The sequence below is a fragment of the Brachyistius frenatus genome, unplaced genomic scaffold (genome assembly GCF_029030835.1).
Source record: "Brachyistius frenatus isolate BFR_SWC_R1_liver_20210118 unplaced genomic scaffold, ASM2903083v1 Contig_23, whole genome shotgun sequence".
NCBI lineage: Eukaryota > Metazoa > Chordata > Actinopteri > Embiotocidae > Brachyistius > Brachyistius frenatus.
Genome location: NW_027210622.1, coordinates 2339517 through 2363355, shown reverse-complemented (window position 1 = coordinate 2363355; position 23839 = coordinate 2339517). Strand labels below are relative to the sequence as shown.

The 23839-nt window shown below is 39.5% G+C and overlaps 1 protein-coding gene across 3 annotated transcripts in view; it reads left to right on the top strand.

The window, feature by feature from the left end:
- LOC138620260 (microtubule-associated serine/threonine-protein kinase 1-like) overlaps positions 1-23839 on the top strand; it is a 78288-nt gene that overhangs the window by 45128 nt on the left and 9321 nt on the right. For all 3 annotated transcript variants that reach the window (XM_069697287.1, XM_069697286.1, XM_069697288.1), the window contains 14 exons: positions 579-654; positions 4046-4255; positions 4355-4456; positions 7937-8069; positions 11435-11502; positions 11780-11856; positions 13016-13224; positions 14152-14290; positions 15420-15552; positions 16835-17000; positions 17308-17409; positions 18529-18651; positions 18809-18918; positions 23615-23778. In XM_069697287.1, coding sequence (XP_069553388.1) covers positions 579-654; positions 4046-4255; positions 4355-4456; positions 7937-8069; positions 11435-11502; positions 11780-11856; positions 13016-13224; positions 14152-14290; positions 15420-15552; positions 16835-17000; positions 17308-17409; positions 18529-18651; positions 18809-18918; positions 23615-23778 — 1812 coding nt within the window. The remainder of the gene's footprint in view (positions 1-578; positions 655-4045; positions 4256-4354; positions 4457-7936; positions 8070-11434; positions 11503-11779; positions 11857-13015; positions 13225-14151; positions 14291-15419; positions 15553-16834; positions 17001-17307; positions 17410-18528; positions 18652-18808; positions 18919-23614; positions 23779-23839) is intronic.

The window sequence follows — 23839 nt, the reverse complement described above, 5'->3', positions numbered from 1 at the left end:
AGATAACATCTTGTGGCTTCAGTACACGTAGAATGCCTTTATTGCGTACCTTGACGGGTCTCATTGTCACCCTTCATATCACAACAATAAGTCTGCGACGCTTAACTGTAATGGGTTTACCAACAGCCGTCTCTTCATAAATTGCTTTTCTTTTGTGAATGTGTGGATCAGCATAGGATTAGTTGCTGTGAAATGAAGTTTATTTTTGTGCTTTGACACTGCCACATGTCGATTTTGCGTAGCATTACGTTTGTGCATGTGTGTGTCTGAAACATACAGGTGACTCTTACGTATATATGCCAGTTTCTGACATCTGTACTATGCTTGGGATTGAAGAGTGCGGCATGACATGCAGGAAGATGCCGGATCCATTAAAGAAACAGAGTGTACGGAATTTGTGATCAGTCGATTAACATAATACACTGACGGGGTGGCAGTGAATTATTCCTTGATTCAAGTGAACAATTTAGAAATGCATCTCTCTCTGCTGCCTCCCCTCGCTCAGTCCTACCTTCTTAGATTTTTTTCCATCGGTCCAGTATGTTTCACACCTGCTCTCTGTGTTGGTCTCTTTGCAGCCCGGGGCGCTCTCCATCCTGCTATGACAATGAAATAGTGATGATGAACCATGTCTACAAGGAGCGCTTCCCCAAGGTCAGGCTCACACAAACAAATACACGTGTAAACTGCACCTCTGCACACACGTCAAACACACACACAGACAATATGCATACCGGTAGTGGCCATCTCTTAGCTACATTTAAAACACATTCTTTTATCCAGAGAGACTCTTTACTTGCAGAAGTCAGATCTTTCAAGTAAGTACGTTTGTGCCACAGGGTGGGAACATCTATGCAAAACATCTAGTAAACAAACTAAAAAAAACACTCCCCAGAACACATTTAAATTTCAGACTCTACATAAAAGGCAGACTTATTTTCCTTTTATTAACTATGGAAAATCAGATTAAAAGTGTGAATTTCTGGTTGCAGAAGATTTTGGAAGAAGTGAAACTGCGAGTATTACATAATACGTACATTGGAATTTCTGCATTTTACAGGGCCAGCTGCATCAAAGTCTGCAGATTGATGACTAAAACTGGGTGAACAAAGACAGACTATGCATAAACATTCTTCTTGACACATTTATGGAGCCACTTGTTCATCTGATTCTGTTTTATACATCTTAATCACCGTGGAATAAGGCACACATACAAGCCTGATTTCCGCTCCCACAGTTAGCCGTAAATGTATTTAGCAATGCCTTTAAACAAATGTTTGCTAATCAATATTTGAGCCCACCCTATCGCTAATTATACCCATCAATGAGAACAACATGTGCAGTTTTACAGATTGTGCAGCTTTGCCAGCTGTCATTACGCATGACTGTTAAACATGGCTGTGGCTTTTTACAGCATCTTTACTACTAATTTAATACACACAACTATAAACCGTCATTGCAGTGATATCTGAGTCATCACTTTTAAACATTAGGAAGGCCATCAATAATTAATTTATGGAGCATCCGTATGGGGAATCATGAGAAGAATGAGTAAACTCCTTACTCATAAATATTTTCAAATTTGGTTAATAAATACACTTTTGATTGACGTCCTACAGAATCCTGTGCAGAGCACTGCCAAAATAACTTAAGGGTAAAATTGGCATGCAACTTAAATAATGTATTACTGTGAGTTTAAGTCATAAATTTAATGTCCTTTTTATAACATCTTCTGAAGCGTTCTTTAGCAAACTGTATTCTGCCTGGTGAACGGCACACATTCTTTCTACACTTATTTTATACACAGCATTGTATGCATAGTTTTTGTGCATACGTATCGTTGAGATTTATGGCCCCAGATCTGCACTGGGACGCAGTGCAAAGGGCTGCAAGAACAAAGAAAAGTGTCGTCGTCTTTGTGAGGACTTTTGTGAGGGGTTGGGGACTCCAGGTGTGCAGGAGATCAGACAGTTCTTGCAACATTAAAAAGGGTTTCACTAGAGCCTCGGACGTAAACAGGTGCCAGGACACTCTTGGCTTTGTAGGCAGGCATCCGGGACTTGAAAGTGTTTGAGGCAAAACAAATATCAATGTACTGTATGATATTATTAGGTCGCTAGACATTACACGAATCTGATCTGGAGATGGCTAATGCCTGAAGAAACACCTGGGATCAAATCAATGTCCTGAAGTATGAACCTGCAGAAATTATAACCTCAGTCAAGATGAGTCAGGCTACCACATGGACCTGTTTTAGTGACAGCATTTCGCTTCACAGTCTTCTTTAGTAAACTTGTTTTTTTTGTCTCACAAACCAAAATAGGTGAGCCTGATTGTACTTGCTATTCTGAATTCAGGTCTTTTAATCCTGCTTCTGTGTGTTATACCCTGAGACATAGATACATGACTCATGTGTTGGAGAGACACACAACTATCTTCATGAACAGAGAACTGTGTGTGAAGAAATGTATGTGACACTGCAGGCAGGTGTCCTTAAACACACACACACACACACACACACACACACACACACACACACACACACACACACACACACACACACACACACACACACACACACACACACACACACACACACACACACACACACACACACACTGTACTTTTTGAAAGCATTTTGCTGAACCACGTGCAATATTTGGGTTATTTACTGTATCAGCTGGATAATCTGTACTGACCACTAAACAGCTCCTATCAGAGTCATCAAATGACTAGATTCTAGATTATTTACTGTACAGTGTATTCATCTTTATTATGAATTTTTTATTTGGATTCTTATTAGCTTCCACAGAATGGTTGCCAGTCTTCCTGGGCACCACACAAAAACAACAAACAAAAATGTAATTCACCGCAAGAATAAAACAGAAAAAGCAAAGAGAAACTCTGAAAATAAGTAAAATCTCTCTTCATGAAAGAAAAGTAACCTGCAACCGACAATGAAACAAAAACAGCAATAAGAAAAGGAAAATAAAAACAAAGGTTCAAAGACAGCAATAACCACAGAAACATGTCTGATATTCATCAGATTTGAATTTAGTGACTTTTTGAAAAATACATTCAACTTCTGATCTGTCTGGTGTCAATGGGAAGCAAAGTCCAGAATGAAGAAGCTCTATAACTGTAATTTCCCAGGGACCAGGGCTTACTTAATGTGTGTTATACCCATTACACAAACCTGTATTTGTAAAGACGCATACAGTATAGTATGTATTTCTGAGAATACCACAGCCCGATCAGACAAATTATGTGTCTAAAGCAGCAATTAATTACATGTATAGTCAAACATTACAATCACTATTTGACACACAATCAGCCAGATGTTGGGAAAAGTATGAAAACACACTAGAAATCAAGTTATCAATGTACAAAAACAATTTGAGATTAACATAGAAAATACACAGTGCCAAAGTCTGAAATAGTTGTAACTCTATACAGGTCAATTAAAGTTTGCCTAATCTCTGTGACTCATGCATAACACATTATTCTGTGTCAAAAATGGCATTTAAATTGCCTCTTTGTCTTGTCCAGGTCGTCATTTTCACATCTTAAAGCCTAGTTTGATTTAAAAAATGTTTGTGGTGTTCTCATCATTATTTAAAAATGAACGAATATCTCTGGAAATAGCAGCTCTGACGTGCAACATGCAGAAGGTGCATCATCACGCAGTGTCTCGTCATTTGTTGCATGTAACTTAAAGCACCAAAGCATCACAGGGAGTAGTGGAGGTATGTTAGCTGGGCTGTAGCAGCATCAGTATGAAATCCCTGGTTTTCGGTAGCTCGGATGGAGACAGCTGACGTGTCCTGATATAAAACACCAAAAAGGCACTCATAAAAATGTGTGCATAGAAAACCATGCGTGGGGATGTTTGAGTAATTAATCAGACGATCGGATTTATTCAGAGCATGTTCTGAAGTAGTTCCAGACTACTAGACGATCTACAGACACAGATATGTTGTGCTTGATAAGCAATCACATTATCTTCTGCTTAATGACTGTTAACCACCTTCGTGTCTCTAATCAGGCCACAGCTCAGATGGAGGAGAGGCTGGCTGAGTTCATCCAGCATTACTGCCCAGAAAGTGTCCTGCCACTGGCCGACGGGGTCCTCAGCTTCATCCACCACCAGATTGCTGAGCTATCCAGAGACTGCCTGACCAAATCACGAGAGGGGCTTATTACCAGCGTTTACTTCTGTGAACTGCAGGAGAACCTGGAGAAGCTGCTCCATGATGTGAGTTGTGAGTCATGGAGGTGGAGAGGAAGGTGAAAGTGATGTCTCCTGCCTCAGACACCTAATAAACTGATCTGTCTCTCTGTCTTTCTTCGTCAGGCATACGAGCGCTCAGAGAGCTCAGAGGTCAACTTCGTCATTGAGCTAGTCAAAAAGCTCTTCATCATCATCTCTCGTCCTGCCAGGCTGCTGGAGTGTTTGGTGAGTTCCAGCCCACTGTCTGGTTGTGTAGTCTTAGTTTAGTTAAATAGTCAAACAAACCCAGAATCCAAACTCTGCACCAAATTACCATTAATTTAATCAAGTGTATTGTTCTAGAGGCCTGATTGAACATGTTCTCCTTCATCTGCTCAAACAGTCTCATGTCCTCCCACACGCAGATGGAGGGCAGACTCCTTCACCCTGAATTGGCACATAAAAAAGAGCAGAAGTGGGGCAGAGTATCTGCTGTGCATTCAGTCTGAAGTGATGAAACATGGGTTTTCTAAGTGTGTCACAGCTGGGGGCTGTGCTGTCACTCCACAAAAGGGATGGTTTCAGGCTCTTTTCATCTTTAACATGGCATTGTTTTACTCTTGCTTGTTTTAAGAGTGAAAGACAGGATGTATTTTTGTACGTGTATGTCTTAAGAGTTTGGTGCAGGCATTGGGGCGTTACATAAAGGAGACTGAAAACACTCACAAGTTGAGTGCCAGTATATGACGTCACCAACATGGCAAACATTTCCAATTCAAAGCTCTACAAAGTAATCAGAAACTCCACAATAGCAGCAAAAAAACAACAACGCAACACAGAACCTGTCCTCATCTACACTTTTTGCCCAAAACCAGGACCGCAGAAAGGAAATATATACTGTAGGTGAATGATACTCATCAAGTTAGTATCATAAACATGAAAGAAAAAATACACATATATGCAGATTCAAGATATCATCATCATTTGTTGATACTTGACACTCTTGATTCTTGATATATTATACTCGAGAGGATCATTGAAGGAGACCCTCATTTACAAGGATTTTAAGTCAAACTACAAAAATGAAAATAACAGCATGAAAATGAACTAAAAGAGAAAAGACAATGCCACAATGAATTAATGAAAGCTGTTAAAGTCCAAAATTTAGGGAGGATGGTTGAATAGATTAAGATCATTCAAATACTATTATATAAAAATAAAGTGATAAAAACATTCAAAATAGATTAGAAGATAATTTAAGAGTAAAAAATAAGAGTAAAATCCTTAAAATATATAGTATACAGCAGATGCTTGCAGTTTTCACTACAGGTGCCTGATCAACGGGCTGCAGACTTTGTTCCTCACTTTTTATTCAGGAGAGATTCATGTGATAATCTGAGTTTTTAAGATAATTTTAGAGGAACTTGAATAGATTTTATTTTAGCTTCCAAAAAGTAAAGAAAGCAACAAGACATTTTACGACAAATAGACAGTTCTCATTAACGCTGTGCAGTGACCATGTCTTTTTTTTTTTCTGTTGTTAAACCTGCATATATCTCTAAGCAACTCTGTTTAGTTTGGTTTTATCGTGGTTTAACAACAAACTACACATAACATACTTCTCACGTATTCAGGAAAAACAGACAAGCTAAAGCACACAGATGCATGTTCATTCACTTGCTTCCAGTAAATGTTGTTTCACCTTAAGCTCTCTAAATACTGGAGATGTTCTGTGGATGTAGGAATTTACTGTATTATGCAGCAGAGGTCAGAGTTTTGTTTAAGCCGCGTCATTCAGTACATCAGACGAGCTCGGCAGCAGCAGAGTACACGCTTTTTGCCGCAGGATATTTTTCCAACTTAACTGGAAACTGCACGATATTCTGTCCACCTCCTCAACTTGTCAGTCTCCTTAGCAGCGTATCAAATCTTGTGGAGGATGGAGCCGTGTCCTTGGCATGTTCAATTCATCCAAACTTACTTGGTAATAAAAAACCTCTCTGTATACACAGGCGGCTGAGCCACACCTGAATACCGGCTCGCTGATTGATGGTATCCCATTTTCGCTGTTGGTGTGGTTCCTCCTCCCAAACCCCCTTGGCTCATCTTTCCGTTGCCAAGGCGACCATCAGAAGAGGTCGATAGGGTCAGGCAGAATGTGGAGGGGGATTTTAGATCCTCGTGGCCCTTAGGTTAGAGAGGACAGGACGGGCACAGATAAAATGTTGTCCGCGGCCATAGAGTTCATTTAGCATTCAAGTCAGTCGCGAGGTCTGATTTGGTGAAAATGTCACACAGTCTGTAGGCTGTTAGCTGGGAGAATATTATCCTCGAGCAGAGCACGCTATCAGAGGAGCCAGGTTAATTCCCCCTTTCTGTACTCGGACTGTAGTCGTCAGAGGGAACAGATATGAGAGGATTGGGGAGGAAATGATCCCGGCTGCCCCAGGCTTTCTAATCAAAATGTTATTCCACCAACAGGAGTGAACTGAATCCCTCAGGACACTACAAAAGGCTGTTTAGTCAGAAAAAAATGGATGTTTGTAAGAAAGCAATTTAAAGTTTGGAAGTGTATTAACACTGATTGTGTTTGTCTGACAGCCCCATAGCGATGTTTGGTCATGAATTCACTGCAGGTTGAAGTAAACTGGTTTTGTGATTATGAGTTGGGCACACTTTTAGAATTACTTTGATAAGTTTATGTAATGTGACACAATATAACATCAGTTCATTAACAGTCATCTTTTGTTTGCTGTTATCACATCCTTTTGTTACTCCAAACTAGGGAGTCTGCTTTCATGGTTACATATCAAGAGCTGAAAATGTGATATACTGGGAAACAATTTTCTCACAATAAGGCATAAACATACCGACAACAATTATTGCCCAACACAGGACTCTTGATTACAACACAGATATCAATAATTGGGAGTTTAAAAAAAAACTGATAGTATTTATATAAATAGAAACACCAAGTCAGCATTAATAGTAACAACTTTTATCACTCATTCCAGTTACGGCTTCATACATTTTATGTATTGGTTCTCTAAGTGTTCTCTTACAGTAAATTAAGCATCTGTTGATTTCCAAAGCTGCTACTTTGGAAAATAAATATTTTTTACAGTTTTCTAACATAGACCAAGCAATGGTTCAGTCTAGCTTTTCTGAGATATTATTAGCCATTTTAGGGTGTATTTCCCTCTTTAACTATATATATTAATATATAGACATTTGACCAGCACTATGTAAACTACTTCATTATCGTGCCATCATTATTATCTGTAAAAAAGAATAAAAGTGACATATCAAGGTGAAGTACCAGTAAGAGCCATCAAACTGTTTAACATCATTCGGCTGATGAAACTTTTTTCTGAAGATCAGTGAGATTTTGCAACAGAAGAAGACAATGGTTTGCTTTTTGTTATCCAATATTCAAAGTAAGGGTTATTGTTCCAGTGAAAATCATTTGGTGTTGACTGGAGTGGACAGGGCACCAGCCGGCATCCTCAAATCTATCTGAAGGTGTTAAAACTGTCGGTGCGGAATTTGATCACAGACATAAATATATTTAAGTTTGTCAGAATGGTAAAGCAGCAATGATCTTTTTTTTTTTACATCCTGAATGCTGCATGCTGATGAATCTTTGCATCCATATCAGTTTGAGATGGATCTAATTGTGTGTTAAAGATTTCTTTGACTCCACACTGTTTGTTCTTTTAATGACAGGAGTTCAACCCTGAAGAGTTTTACCATCTGCTGGAGGCGGCGGAGGACCATGCCAAGGAGGGGCAGCTAATGAAGGCCGACATCCCTCGATACATCATCAGTCAATTGGGGCTGACCAGGGACCCACTGGAGGGTGAGACAAAGAAGATAAATGTGTCAGGGTTGATATGTTTTAATGGTAAATATGTAGAGAGAAAGGGAATTCATAGGACTGTTTTCAGGCAGACATTTTCTGGTTTCAGTTATTCACTTTCTTTCCAGGAGTCAGATGAGACGATCAATATCCCTCCCACGTCTTTGTGGTACGTACGGAGCTGGAGCCAGGAGGCGATTAACCTAACTCGCTGTAAAGACAGAAAGCAGCTCCAAACAGCTATATGAAAAAATATCGCCACTAACGCATCTAAAGCTCACAAATGAACATGCTGTTTCTTGTTTTTTTAGTAGATACACAAACAGGGATGTAAGAACAGCAGTTTGTGTTGTTTGGGGCAGTTGTGTGCTGTAACTCCTTCTTGAACAACAGCAGAGGTGCAGTTACTTCATACAATCTTACAGTCTCAGTGACACAGTGACTGCTGTTTGTCAAGAAGTAGTTACAACCTGTAATAGTTTGTTGGTTTGACTATAAATTGTTAATTAGTGAACTTTAGAGGTGCTGGATTTTTCAAACACACGGTGCATTTCATCAGGCCAGCATGACTTTCCTCGCTTCCTAGCATCCTAACTCTTCCCAGAGAAAGATGTAAAAAAGACTAAACTGGATATCCTCGTTCACTCCGGCGATATTTTGAAGAGATAGCAACTGCTCATGAGGCGCAGCACCCCAACTGTCAGATGTATACTTTGAAACATTCCTCTAAGTAACACTGAGAGAAAATACCGTGTGTCTGTTGACTGTTGGATTTATTATTATTCCATAAAACAGATCAGAGCAAAGGTAAGGGAGCAAAATATACAGTAATAGTTATTCTGAATAGAATCTATGGTCTGAATATTTTGACATCCCCGGCTCAGGCTGAATAATAATGATAACTGCGACTGTGGCTCTGTTGGGCTGCAGAAATTTGCTCAGTTGTCATATTTTTTTCTGAATGAGCCAAGATGACATTGGAATGGAAATATAGAAAAGGAGAAGAAAAGTTAAGCCTTGGCTTATGAAGGGAAAAAAAAATACAGAGCTGCAAAGGATGTTTTCAAAATTCAGTTCTGACTCAGATTTCTATCCTGCTGCTATTTCCATTCCAGTTTCTACAGGAATTTACCCACAGTATTAAAAATCATGCAGTGCGACAACTGCTCCATGTCATTACTTATTAGATCGTCTGACTAGTCAGTAATGACATTATGATTATAGGGGTAAAAGACTTTCACTTTGGATGCTCCTGTGTTTTCTCACTTAAAGCTCCATGACTCAATTAAGGGCTGGAACATCTTCGATGATGACGGAGGGCGAACAGTTTACAGGTCAGGGAGGAGCGAGGAAAGGAAGAAGCAGGAAGAGAGCTACGCGAGCTGTTCTCCAACAGGGTGTGATGATTCACAGTGCTGGTCCAGCCCTATTCTCTCTGAGCTGAGCTAAACTAAGCTAACCACCTCCTGGCTTGAGCCCCATGCAGTATTTACTGGGCAGACATGAAATCATTCTTTTTATCTTCCTCTCAGCAAGAGGGCAAACTGGCCTATTTCCCAGACTAATTCCTTTAAACCAAAGGTTTTCAAAGAGTGAGGCGCATGTCTCACTGGGTGCAGTGGAAGTGACTAGTACAAGCTGGTCTTGTAAAAACATCAGTAAGTTTGTTTTTGCTGTTTAACCAGCTGATTTGACCTGTTTAACATGATTAGCAGTTATGGCATCAGCTTTAGCTGGTAGACGCAATTAGGGTACTTTAAAACACAGAGCGCCTGATTACAGCTGTAATCCTTCTCAGTCACAACTCGGTCAAACCTGAGTACACAGATATGACACACATTTATTTTTAATTCAGTGTGACTTACATTTTGCAAGGACACCTCTATCTCAGATGTCCATCGCCAATAAATGTCCATAAATCATTAAAGTGCTCCTTATAACTTCATCATCACCTCACCACTGACACTTGTCCTGATAGTTAATTCTGCTTCAGTGGGCCACTTTGCCAAGTAAATAAATGAAGGCTATGAAAAAGACTGTTAACACAGCATAATCAGTGACTCCATGGCAACAGTATATTTTATATTCTAGTATATTAAACTGCAATAATTCCTGTTTACATTCAGCAAAGCCCCAAAATTAAAGGTACAGTAGTTCTAAGACTTAGATCAACATTATTTCACAACCTAAAGTAAGAAGAAGAATCCAAGTTACAAAATGTATTAATATTAATGGGTCGAATGTTGCATCAGTATTTTGTTTTGTCTCTATTTTGTGTGTGTGTGTGTGTGTGTGTGTGTGTGTGTGTGTGTGTGTGTGTGTGTGTGTGTGTGTGTGTGTGTGTGTGTGTGTGTGTGTGTGTGTGTGTGTGTGTGTGTGTGTGTGTGTGTGTGTGTGTGTGTGTGTGTGTGTGTGTACTACATTGATCAGCTTTGCTGGATATTCAGGACGAGGATATAGATGTAGAGTCTGATCTGCCTGGATTGTTTGCTGGCTGCTAGTGTGGTGGCGTTGCTCTCTTTCATTAATCTTCAAGACTCAAACTCCGGCCCCCTAACTCACAGTTCTAATTCACATCTGCTCATCCGTCCCCAGTCTAATCCATCAAGAGCTGCTCATTAGCTGATGGGTTAAATGGGCCAGAATAACTCTTCACAATAAACTGCTGCGGTTTTATTTCTGAATTCATGAGGAATCTGTTCAGTTTGGTCTTTCTGAGTTCATTTCTACTTACAATGTGCCACTCGATATCTTGATCGTGCATTTTCTTTAGCACCTACATTGTCACGCACACATGCACACCCACATAGCTGCCCGCACATCCACGCCTTCAGAGACGGTTGACAAGATCAGTTGTTTTCCATGTCAAATATAGACTGACAGAATGTATGATTCTGAGCTCAGTGGCTTTTATTTTACTTGTAGCTAATATCTACAGCGGAATTTTTAAAAAGCTTTGCACAGTTAATTATCATGCGATTATTTCCCTGCTTCAACAAAACAGTGGTATAATCAGTGTATTCAAGCAGCTGTCACATACAAGAGTGCAAGAACACTGGAAATTAGCTGCCAGTGCTGCTCGTGGAGGGAATAAGAACAAAGTGTGGGGGAGGGAGAGCTGAAGGAGACAGGATTAATAGGAAGAAGCTATTTTCATTCTCAGATTTTTTTTCCTTCTATGATTTGACGCTTTTGGTCCTTCAGCTGTTTTGAAACTTGAATAGCTGTTTTGTTAAAGATGTCTGAGCAGCTACAGTTTTGCTGTCTTTTTGCATTAGTGTGGGAGGCCGGTTGTTTTAGCGTGAGCTTCGTCTCTCCTCTTTGTGACATCAGGTTCGGTCGTTAACGAACATGTTTCTCTGCAGAAATCGTGAGCCTCGACAGCTACGACAGCGAGGGTCCACATACTCCAGAGAACGATGACTCTGCAGAGGTGATGAACAAACACACATTACACACCTGTGCAGACAAGTCTGAGTTTACATGCATTTATATACTCACAATATAAATGACTCCACACAAGTTTACACACACACACACACACACACACACACACACACACACACACACACACACACACACACACACACACACACACACACACACACACACACACACACACACACACACACACACACACAAAAAACCACTAAGAACAAATCACTTTTAAAATTAGATTTACAATTTTTTTAAATTTCGGGTTTCACCAGGGAAGAGGGAGATCTATCAAGCCACCGAGTGAAGAAGACTTTCAGAGCATCAAACTGATCAGCAATGGAGCTTACGGGTAAGCGATGGATTTAGACCTCATTGATTCCTCAAAGAAACCAGATCAAACCCAATCAAGCTTTTTAAAGTAATTTTGTAGAACTCTTAACTGAAGTCAGTGGATGAAATTTTCTCAGTTGTCCATCTGAGTTTTTAAACTTCAGCCTTCTCCTCTGCTATAAATGAGCACACGTGATCTGCTGATGAATCTAATACTATAACTTTGAGTTCAGATTTTGCTATTATTTTGTTTTTTGTTTGAATGACTGTTTTAAAGGTCAAGAGTGAGCCTCTGTGGTTATCAAAATACTTTTCATGCAGGAAGTATGTGGTGGAAGTAGTGGAAACAGAAAAAAACAATATCAACACAAACATAATATTTATCTTCTTTTCTCCTGCTATTTGATTTACAGCATATTTTAAATTTAGCATTTTAACACTTTGATTACTTTAACAGGTAAATATTGATGTTATGGTTGATGTCATGTTTTTGTTTATTTCGTTTTCACGGTTGCTGTCAAATTGTTCAATCCAGCTGAATTTCAGTTGCAGCAGCTGTTGCAGAGCACTGATGCCATTTTGGACAATAACGTTTAATGTTTACTATTACATATTTTTATCACAAATGTTTGATAAACACATTTTGGTCAATGAATTGATAGCAGAATCCATCGGTCAATCAGTCAGGCTCTAAAAAGCAGTGGCTTTCGTCCTGGCACAGTGAATCATTAAACCACCAATAATGGAGGACCCTCGGGACTGAGGAGCACATTTTAAAATGCATGTTTAACATATGTTCAGGGACTGGTCTATTCACTTATTCAAAGAAAAATGACATGCATTTAAAATGTACTCCACAGCAAGAGTAACATATGGTCTCCTCTTAATCTGGACCGGTACACATGCTGCTGCATGTTAAATGCTGCCTAAAACTGGCTTAGGTCGATCAGAAAGAAAAAGGACAGAACTCAAAAAGGAAATAAATGTCATGAGCTTTGGGCTGGGTATTTTGTGCCAGAGGTTTTAAATTCTGATTTCGACCTTGACACGTCCATACTATTCTGAATTCATGTGTACAAGCAGATTGACTAATCCTTTCTAAAAAAAAATTTTAAATCCGTTGTGTTTTCCTCGATACTTCACCTCTTCTGTACTCGTCTGTCTCACCTTCTTTCAAGTGCCGTCTACCTGGTGCGCCACAGGGAGACACGTCAGCGTTTTGCCATGAAGAAAATCAACAAGCAGAATCTGATACTGAGGAACCAGATCCAGCAGGCGTTTGTGGAGCGGGACATCCTGACCTTCGCAGAGAACCCTTTCGTAGTCTCGATGTTCTGCTCCTTTGAAACGCGGCGACACCTCTGCATGGTCATGGAGTATGTTGAAGGTAAGGGATATGTTTACAACAGAGGTGGATTCAAATTAAAGCGATTTCCATGATTTATGAGGCCATTTTGAACAAATGACTCGTTTTTCTCCTGTCCCGTTTGCCTTTCTTTTTTCTGTGTCAGGCATGTAGAGAAATGTTCAGTCAGGTTTCTGTTTGTAACAGAAGACTTTTGAGATTTTTCCTCCCAGGCTCTTTACATCAGGACACACTTTTAAAGCTTTTTTCTGAGTGCTTCAGCCATGACCTTCTTCACTCTGCTGACCTCATAGTTTAGACTTATTCAATTATCATCTAAGCACCCAAATAGTGCAATGATGGTGTTGTTCTTGCCACCCTTCAATCCCAAACCACATTTAAAACATACAGGAAACTTCAATGTTTGAATATAATTATACTCATACATTTCCAGAAGGGCAGATACAACTCTTATTTCACCAACACAATGATTCTCAACCATGAAACTAAAACAGGGTCAGATGATTCACACTGCTGCTCCAGCTCTACTTATCTTCCTTTCCAGTTGTGCTGATTTTTATAGAGGCCAGCACAGGGCAGTGATGTGGTTTTGGCTGCAGCAGTTCTCATATTTGCTGTTGGTGCACACATTAAGGCATCAGGGGCAGGAGTGAATTAGTGACTAATTTATTATAATACTGCCAAACATGAATTAGTGGCAGCACAGATGGGTGACAACCCAAAATTGATTAGAAACATAAAAAACAAAAACGTTTCCCTCATTTAAAAGCACTGGGACGGGTATATATATAAATATGAATGCTGTTATAATGAATCACATCTTAGGATTTTATTCTGCCTAATTGGAGGATCAAAATATGTTGTCCTACTGAGTATCTGTGCTTTAGCATTATTTGTCTGAATGATTTTCATTTAACACATCAACCTTTGGTGTTTCTGTGTTCTCAGGTGGTGACTGTGCCACTTTGTTGAAGAACATCGGGGCTCTGCCCGTTGATCTGGCAAGGATGTACTTTGCTGAAACTGTATTAGCCCTGGAGTATCTGCACAACTATGGTATCGTCCATAGAGACCTCAAACCTGACAAGTGAGTAATTCAAGTTGCTCTAATCAATATTTTTGATAACAATTGCTAACAATTGCTCCAATGACTGAGGTGCAAGTTCAGAGAATGATCCTGTTCCACATGAAACAGTGGGAAACAACAACTTTTGTGGGTAAGTATTCCATGTTTTATTGTTTGATCAACATTAGCACCTGTGTGTTATGCATGTTTTTGTGATAAGTGATCCGTGCACATTTGCAATTTCACCATGGATTGGAAACTTCCGCTTCAAATATACACATCAAAGTTTGGCTTACATTTTTGGGGGACAAAAATAAGTCACAGGGAGCCAGCGACTAGGGGGTGCTGGGCAGCAACTACTGTGTTGTTGATGGTGAAAACAATTTTAAAATTTGAATGTACTGTGAGCAGGCATGTCATCATGTTAGAGAAAAAGAAAAGACCTGAACTGTGGCGCGATGGCCACAGAACTTGTTGTGGGAACTTGTTCCCTGACATGCTTCAGAATGTCTCATTAGAACTTGGTGTGGACAGTCTGACCCAGTGGGACAATTTACAGTGCACAACCCTGCGAATGCCAAAAAACCCACCTGGTTGCACTCCTGACCTGATGCGCCTTTTTTGGTTTTGGACAGCGACGTTTTGCCCCTCTGAAACGTAAATGTCCCTCAAAACACCTCACATGGCTCATTGCTTCATTGTCATTGTTTTTTAAAGCTTTTTCAAGGGTCTTTCCTGATAATTTCCAGAGTTTGACAGAAAACTTGGTGTGAACTCTTTGCTCAAGTTTCAGGTCCATGGTGAAATCACATGCTATCACTGCTCACAAAAGCCCCTGTAACACTGGTGCTGATGTTGATCTATTAAGGTAACATGGAATACTTATTTATCAAAGTTTTTGCTTCCCCCTGCTCCGAGCACATTGCAGTGCTGCACTCCATTCGAGCTCAACAGGAGCAGTCTCTGAAGTTTTCTTATCATCCCTCATATGTGTGAAAGAGACGATATTAGTAATAGACTTAAAAAATTACGGAAACAGAGTTCTGGTGTTTCTAAAGTGCCTTTAGTCATGACTATTGCTGGCACGGCAGCAGTATGTCTCCTTGTTCAGGATAAAACTATTGAATGCCTGTTTCCTCTCTCCATATAGTCTCCTGATCACTTCCATGGGCCACATTAAGCTCACAGACTTTGGCTTGTCGAAGATGGGTCTAATGAGCCTCACCACCAACCTGTACGAAGGACACATTGAAAAAGATGCGAGGGAGTTTCTGGACAAGCAGGTACCAGCCGGTATTTCAGGTTTTTGGACATTAATTGCAATGTTTTATTACCATATAATAAAAATACAAAGGCTGCTGAAAAACACATTTTAATTAGCAACTGTATGAATGAGGTGTCTGCAATTTAGAATTAGTGAAAGATTGGATATGTGGTGCCATTTAAAACAACCTTTAGTTTTCTCCAGTCATGCGTTCAAACCTGCTAAGTCATCCGGGAAAGTCAATAATCTCCAAATAAAGACGCTGCATTACAATGCTTCCTGTTTAGTCTGAATCACTGAATCATTAAGGCTCTCCATCAAACTCCTTTTTGCAATTATAGTTATTGTTTATGCCCTGAATTAAACCAGTCATAATCAGTGAGAATGGCCTGTGTGTCCTCCTATTCTTCTGGCTCGAGGCAGGCATCTGTTTGTCTGCCAGTAATCAACTCACATCTGTGGATAGAACAGACAGACACTGCTTTACTTTTAATTTTTAAAAGGAGATTCTGATAAGAAGAGAATTCCTCCTTCAGTCATTAATGCTGTCTGCTGTAAAGACAGCATGCACAATGCACAGCCATTCACACACCACCATAATTGCATAGATGTATATTCACTTTCAGATCTCCTGACTGCACATCATTACTGAACAGAACACACTGTATGATTGTTAGAATGAAACCTGCAATTTACAGACACGATAAACACAAGATGGGTGAAAAATTTATGATTTCCATTTTATTGCCTCAAATATTACAGGACTGTTTGTCCAAACAACTAATTAACTGAAGTACAATGTGTTGAAGTCTCTGATACTGAGACTTTGTGTGCCATATTTAGGAAAGTAATGACATTTTCTTTTGGTGCTCACAGCAATAAAAATAAGATTTCAAAATCTCACCCGCACTGTTTCCTTTTGGATACAAGTTTCCACTTATCTGGATTGTCCTCAAACTTTGCTGTGGATAATTCTCATGGTTTTTAGTCACTCATCAAGGCAGAGGTTCCCAAACTTTTCATGCTATGTACCACTATGTACCAAACCAAATTTCCTATGCAGATGACAACAATTTCTTAAAAAAAAAATATGATTCACTGATTTGACCTTGCAGTTGCCTTAGAAAGAAAAAAATAACAACAACATGCATTGTTGTTTTAAAATCAAAGAATATATATATGTCTGTGGCATTACTCTCTGGCTCAGCTGCCGAGTCAAAATTTTCCTCATTATTGAAAGGTTCATCTGACCTGTCAGCTTGCCTCCTTCTCCTCCACATTCCCTCCATCACTCCCCACAGGTCTGTGGGACTCCAGAGTACATCGCTCCCGAGGTGATCCTCCGTCAAGGCTACGGGAAGCCGGTGGATTGGTGGGCCATGGGCATCATCCTCTATGAGTTCCAGGTGGGCTGTGTGCCTTTCTTTGGAGACACTCCTGAGGAGCTGTTTGGACAGGTCATCACAGGTGAGGAAACGGTGTTTAACTTGCACTGAATTACTGTTTTGTTTTGAAGTCTCTGTCAAACTGCATATATTAATAATCAGTACAGTGTTACTATTTCTTTCTACACTGACTCTGAGTAGAGTTTTCAGGCCAGACGATTTTTAAATACTACTCATATAGCTGCTCTTCTGATGAAAGTATTAGGGCATTTTATTGCAGCAGTTTGGACTGGCCTGTAATTTATCATCTTTAAAAGTACTTTACAAGAGGCAATTTCTCTCTTGCTTGTTATTCTGACCCTTTGCTCTATCTCTTGTGTCTCTGGTAGATGATATAGCTTGGCCAGATGGTGACGACACCCTGCCTGCAGATGCCCAGGCGCTCATCTCTGCTCTGTTGCAGACCAACCCTCTTGTGAGGCTGGGTACAGGTACTGATTTTTGCTTTTACTTTGCATCAGATTCACCCTCTTCAGCTATTTGCAAAAAGATTAAGAATGCAAAGTAGGAAAGAAGGACTAAAATATCAGTCAGTATTTTGGGACTCAGTATCTTTCTTGTACAGAGTTAGATGTTAATTTAATGTTTGATTAGCTTTGCACAAAGACGAGAAAAAAAAAAAAAAACAGCTAGCCTGGTTCTGTCCAAAGGTAATGGCTGGTGCTAGATTACATCAGCGGGAGAGACTCTGCTTGTAATCCGTTGTTAGGTTGTGGGAGGGTTATGGTTAGGGCTTAGGTTAGGAATAATTCTTTAGGACCAGTTGATTGATGGTAAAACAACCAATCACAGTAGTATAGAGTTTAGAGCGTGTGTCCCACCACCTGATCCAATCTGGCACAACCAAAGTCCGCCTATTGACTAGTTTTGGACGTTCACTGCAGTTCAACAAGGAGACTGAGCCAGGTTCACTCATGGCTCTCCCTCTGAGTTACACCTCTCCTGCACCAAAATCTTTTCAAAAAGTTGTCAAAACCTTGTCAATTAACAGGTTAATCCTATATTTGTGTGGTTTTAAAGGAGCAGTAATGTAAAAAATGAACACCATCCCTGTCCCCACTTTGTTATTCCAGCCTTTTCCGCCGTGCACTACTGTAACGGTCTCGGATTTGTTTCCATTTAGTTTTGCATGTCCCTTACATCCCTTAAATATATCTCTGGCCTTTAAGTTCAACGTGTAGTGTTTGCAACAAACAGGAAAGTTGATTCCTCTGTTTCTAATCATTGTGCCAAACTGTCTCCAACTTCAATTTGTTTGGACACTTATATGAAAATAGTCTTAGTAGCAGTAGTCTTCTCATCTCACTAGCAAAAAAGAAGTAAAAAAAAAAAAAGAAGAAGAGTATATTTTCAAAATTGATGAACTGTGAACATTTTTCAAAGAGGTATTCATGTGGTTTGTTGAATAATGTATGATTAAGTCTTGTTATTAAGTCCACCTGGTATTCTACAAATATAAAGTTAGCTTATATTTATTTTCAAGCAGACTGTCCACCCATCTTTTTGGATTAGGCTATCAGGTTATATGTTGTTTGTGCCCCTGCCACCAGGTGGAGCCTTCGAGGTGAAGCAGCACTCGTTCTTCAACGAGCTCGACTGGAACAGTTTGCTGAGGCAGAAGGCAGAGTTCATCCCTCACCTGGAGTCAGAGGAGGACACCAGCTACTTTGATAGTACGTGTTCCTGGATTTATGTGTCCGTAAATTACCGTAGTTACATTAATATTAGGTTTATGGGGTGTACAATAATGTCCTGACACCATTCCAGTCAGAGATGCACATTTCATCTTGAAATGACAGCTCTCCCCTGCCCCACTCTCCTCTCTGCCAGCCCGCTCCGATCGTTATCACCACATCAATACGTATGACGAGGATGACACCAATGATGACGAGCCGGTGGAGATCAGACAGTTCTCCTCCTGCTCTCCTCGCTTCAGCAAGGTCGGACTTTGACTCTCTACCATCCTCCCATCTTTCATCTCTCTCTATCATTTACTTTGTTTTCTTCTTTTTTTCCCCATCCCACTGAGTCAACGTGTCAAATCTCTTCACACAGACACACACTTGGTACTTGAGATATTGATATGATTAGATGAGAAAAAAGGAAAGTGCATTAGACATAAAAAATAGGTCATACTGTACAGAGAGTGGCACCTGGAGGCCGAACCCAGGCCTTATACCTGGTGCTGTCTTTGTGCCACACCATTCATCTTATTCCACTTGTCTCCAGTTTCTATTTTAAGCTACTCAGGTCTTGTGTACCTCTTATTCCAAGGCATCATGCTACCTTTTCCCTCTGCAGATGTGTATGTTATGACCCAGACATCTTTCACCCTTGTTTTCGCATCTACTCTTTTGTTATACCATATTTCCTTTGATTTTAATCTGTGACTCTCTGTTTCTATCACACTTTTCCTCTCAAGGGAGATTTTCTCACCACCTACTCTTTTTTTTTCCCTCTCTGGACTCCCCCACTTCATTGTCTCTGCATGTCTTTCTGTCTAACTCGCTCTGTCTTCCTTGTGTCCTTCACTTGGTCCATCCTTTCATGTTTTGGTTATTAATAAGGAGCTCTTCGGAAAATGGAAAGTGCCTCATTGAGAGACCAACGTCAATTAGATTTTAGATGCTTTTTTAGTTACTGTGGAAGTAGCAGTTACAGGGCCGCTGAGTGGTCTCATTCAAGACATCTGCCAAACACACACACACACACACACATAGTGAGACTTAGACACCCACACATGGATTTGAATCGTTTTCATTTATAAACGTAGAGCTACATTAATAAGTATTTTAAGAATACTAAATTAGGCAATCAACAGCAACAGTTTCTCCAGTGTGAGGATTAGCTGCTTTATTCTTAGCTGTAAAAGGAAATCTTTGACTGATGGTCAGACAAAACTTTGAAAACTTCCACATGCATTTTTTTCACTGCTTTCTGACATTGTATATACCAAACAAGTATTTATTTATTTAAGAAATAAAACATCACATTCATTTAACATGTAAAAGTGGATGCAGGCCTGTTGTATATTGAAACCATAGTGCTGGACTTTTACATATAGCCAAATGAACGTCTGTTACATTGAAGCCCTTGTCAAATGAGTTCACATAATGCTAATTAAGTTTATCACTGCCAGTTAAAGCTCTCTTTTTCACAGCATACCATTTTTAACATTTGATGTCTGGTGATACATTCCTGCCCTGGCCAGATAAATGCATACTGGGCATGCTCTATGGGCAGTGCATGGACATCAGAACGTTATGATGATTCACTCATGTGGCTCTTCTAGACTTTCCAAATGTTATCAGTCTGAATAGATCCAATTCCACAAATGAAACAAGTTATTTTGCAGGGTTTGTGACACTCAAAACAATGTATCCACCATCTTACAGCTGCAAGGGTACCAACAAAGAAGGCTACAGTGGAGTCTATGATGTTAGCATGTGTTGATAGTGTTTTTTATACAAACTCTCACTGGCAGAAAGTCGAGACAAACGTTCTGCACTGCAGGGTTCATATAAGATCTCCCAAGATTGTAAAAGACGGTCATAAAACATATAACATAATATTAAAAAAAATTCACGATCGCTCAGATACATTTCTTGAAACCTTCTAAATACATTCACAAAATATTCTTGCAAAACCGAACTTTTTCCTCAAAACAGTTTTGTCTGTGCTCAAAACCAAACTACATTGTCATATCATGCTCCAAGCCCGTCAAAATGAAAACACTACTGAGCAGTCATTACACACTGCATCAAAAAATAGAACACACAATGTTCAGGGCATGTAGCTCCAGAAAAAAAAGGTTTGTTTACAACGCAGTAAATGCATTTAAAAAAAAAAAAAAAAAAGGAAACACTTCATAACTCAGTGGATTCAGCATTTTTGTAAAGTTGTGGAAAAGGACAAAGAGAAAATGTAAATGAAAAGATGTTTCATTGGAGGACACGTCAATGATCCAAACACTGTTGATTCCTTCCAAATTTTCAATATGTAACTCTGTTGTTTCTCATGCAGTCTAATAGTGTTGTTCTATGAGGGCCTTTTGTTGCTGGGAGAACATCAGTGTCCTTCCACACTCACATGGCAATCTTTCAATTCTACAAAAAGTGAACACGTAGTTACAAAAATATACATGTATAACCGTACAAACACTGATGGGCTTTCCCCAACAATCCTTTATATTGGCAAAGTGATGGACTGAAACATCTGTATATACAGTATATACTGTCAACTTTCAATACTGTAACAGAAGAAATGTTTACATGTTCTCTTTTCTGAATCTCTGGATGATGGTGGACACAGAGATTCTGCTGATGTTGGGTTGCATTCTTTGTCCTGCTTCACTCATCGTCATTCCATGAACAAGAACATGGTTTGTTACAGCAGCTCACACATTTCATTTAAAAAAATAAAAAAAAATTCTCTTGCGCTTCTTCGCACTCGTCCTCTTTCTCTACGTGCCCTACGTGTCTTACATAATTCTTCCTCTGTCTCTGCGATAGCTTCTGTCAATTGTTGATATGAACCCTCAACTGTCAACAACCTGTGCACTCTGAACTGTCTTATATTGGTTTCATCATGTCATTTGCAACAAGTGTCATCAAGTTGGAGTAGTTGTGTTTAAGCTATGACACTTGATTGAGTTCAACTTTTGCTACCTGCAGTCACTATTATGCATCACAAGTGCATCACAGTGAAAACTGTGTTTTAATGAGTGAGAATGTGTTTAGAGTTTTGCAAAAAGAGTCAATGAGATCTGCAAATTGTGTCTAACTCAGTGAAAATTGTTTATGGTTTGGCCAGAAGAGTGTGTGATTCAATAAATGGGTTCAGGCTACTGAGTGTTTGGTTTAGAGAATGGGGTTTAGTGTTTTAGCGATTCAGAAAAACTGTAAAGAATACAATCTTAAAAGCAAAATTCACATAGGCAAACTTGTAAGCTATGAGTTGTGCACCAAAGTTTGGGACAGGCAGGTGTTGGAACCTCTGCGGACACAACTTTTGTAAAGCACTTCACAATTTACTGAGGTGAACATTTCTACTCATTATTCTCTCTCATGCCTGTTATAACAAGAAAGAACATCATGTTTTGATGTCATCGCACACTTTAGATCAGCTCATGTTATACCTCTTTCTTACCTTATTTTATATTTAAATGTGGCTGTTTGTTCGGGACAAATTGTCTGAAAACGCAAACAACCATGAATGAAACTGGATGATGAAAAAGAAAGAGCTGGTGCTAACGACTCCTTTATCAGGTGAGATAATAAATCCTCAAAGGGCTCAAACAAATCATCGCACTTCAAAACTTAAAAAGAACAAAAGAGTATTCACCCTGAACTTTAAGCAGCTTCTCCTGACTGTGTTCAACTACTTGCCATTTTGATAAAAATGGAATCACAGATGTTCACAGATGTTTCATGAATGGAATAAAGTAAGAGATTGTTTTGTGGCTGTTAAAATTGTTTTGGTTTTCCTCCTGAGAAGACAGCTGGGTCTTCAGCCAATACTTGTTTCCATGGTGCTGAATATTTTTTAGAATTTCTTTAACGCTGCTCCTCGCGTTATCCTCCCCCACACAGCTCAGCTGTCCTGTGTTGCTGTGCACATGATTATGAGAGCCTTACAGAGTAACTGCATGCATGTCTTTGTGGATATGTTAATGCTCACGTGCATGTATGATGAAACCATGCACGTTATGTTGTTCTTCATGTTGCTATTTTAAGTCACAGAAAAAAATATGATGATTTAAGATTTAAGATTCTGCGAAAATGTGTTTTTAAAGAAACCACTCTGCTTTATTGGACAGTAAACAAGTATAAAAACATGCATTAATCCATCCTGGGTTGAAAAACCATTACTTATTTATTTTACAGTATATCAAAAAAGACTTGCGTTACTGTCATTTTCAGTTAAAAATATTTTAATATTATTAATTACTTAAAGGAAAGAACACAATTTTGGGCCCAAAGTTTTTGTCAGGCACAGCAGGTATCAGACAGGCAGGTGTATCATTAAAGGAATAGTCCCTGCCCTAAGTGCCGTCACAGCCAACTGTAAAAGTAGACACATCCAAGCATGATAGACATCATAAGGATAAATGCATGAATTAGAAAAAAAGATACAATTTGACCATCAATTAGCACAAATGCATGTTTAGTACAGTAATTGTCCTCCAAAATTAAATAATGTACACAAGCCTACAAGCTGGTGACAAATGATATATATTTACAACCACTGCTTGATAAATTTAGATTATCAATTACTTTTCAGACCCAAAGTCAAAGTCCATTTTTATATCCAGTCTTTGGGTTTTAATGATTTGATGCTTTAATGGTTTTCCATGTGTGATGAATGCTCCTGGTTCTAAACCACTGTAAAAGTTGCTTTTATGAACCTTTTAGTCTGCATTGCACAAATGGAAGCAACTCTTTTAATGTCCTTGGTTGTTTTATTGTGGGTTTAAAATCATCATATTAGTAGCAGACATTGTTAATTGCTGATATACGAAACAAATACTGTAACCATACTCAATCACAACAAACAATTAATCACTCTCATTCCTCTAAGCCATTGATAAAAGCTAACCGACCAAATGATTATTGATCCAACTGTGTCCCCCTGCAGGTGTACAGCAGCATGGAGCATCTTTCTCAGCTGGAGCAGAAAGCTACGACCTCCGTGTGCCGTCGGGAGCACAAGGGCGCGCGGGAGGACAAAGTGACCAAGAGGGAGAGCCTGGGCAGCTTCAGCATGAGGGACAAGAGCTGGCGGACCGGATCCCCTGAGATGTGAGTGGTGGGGAGCATTGAACAAGGGGTTTTAAAGGAAGGTACGAGACAGTGAGGTACT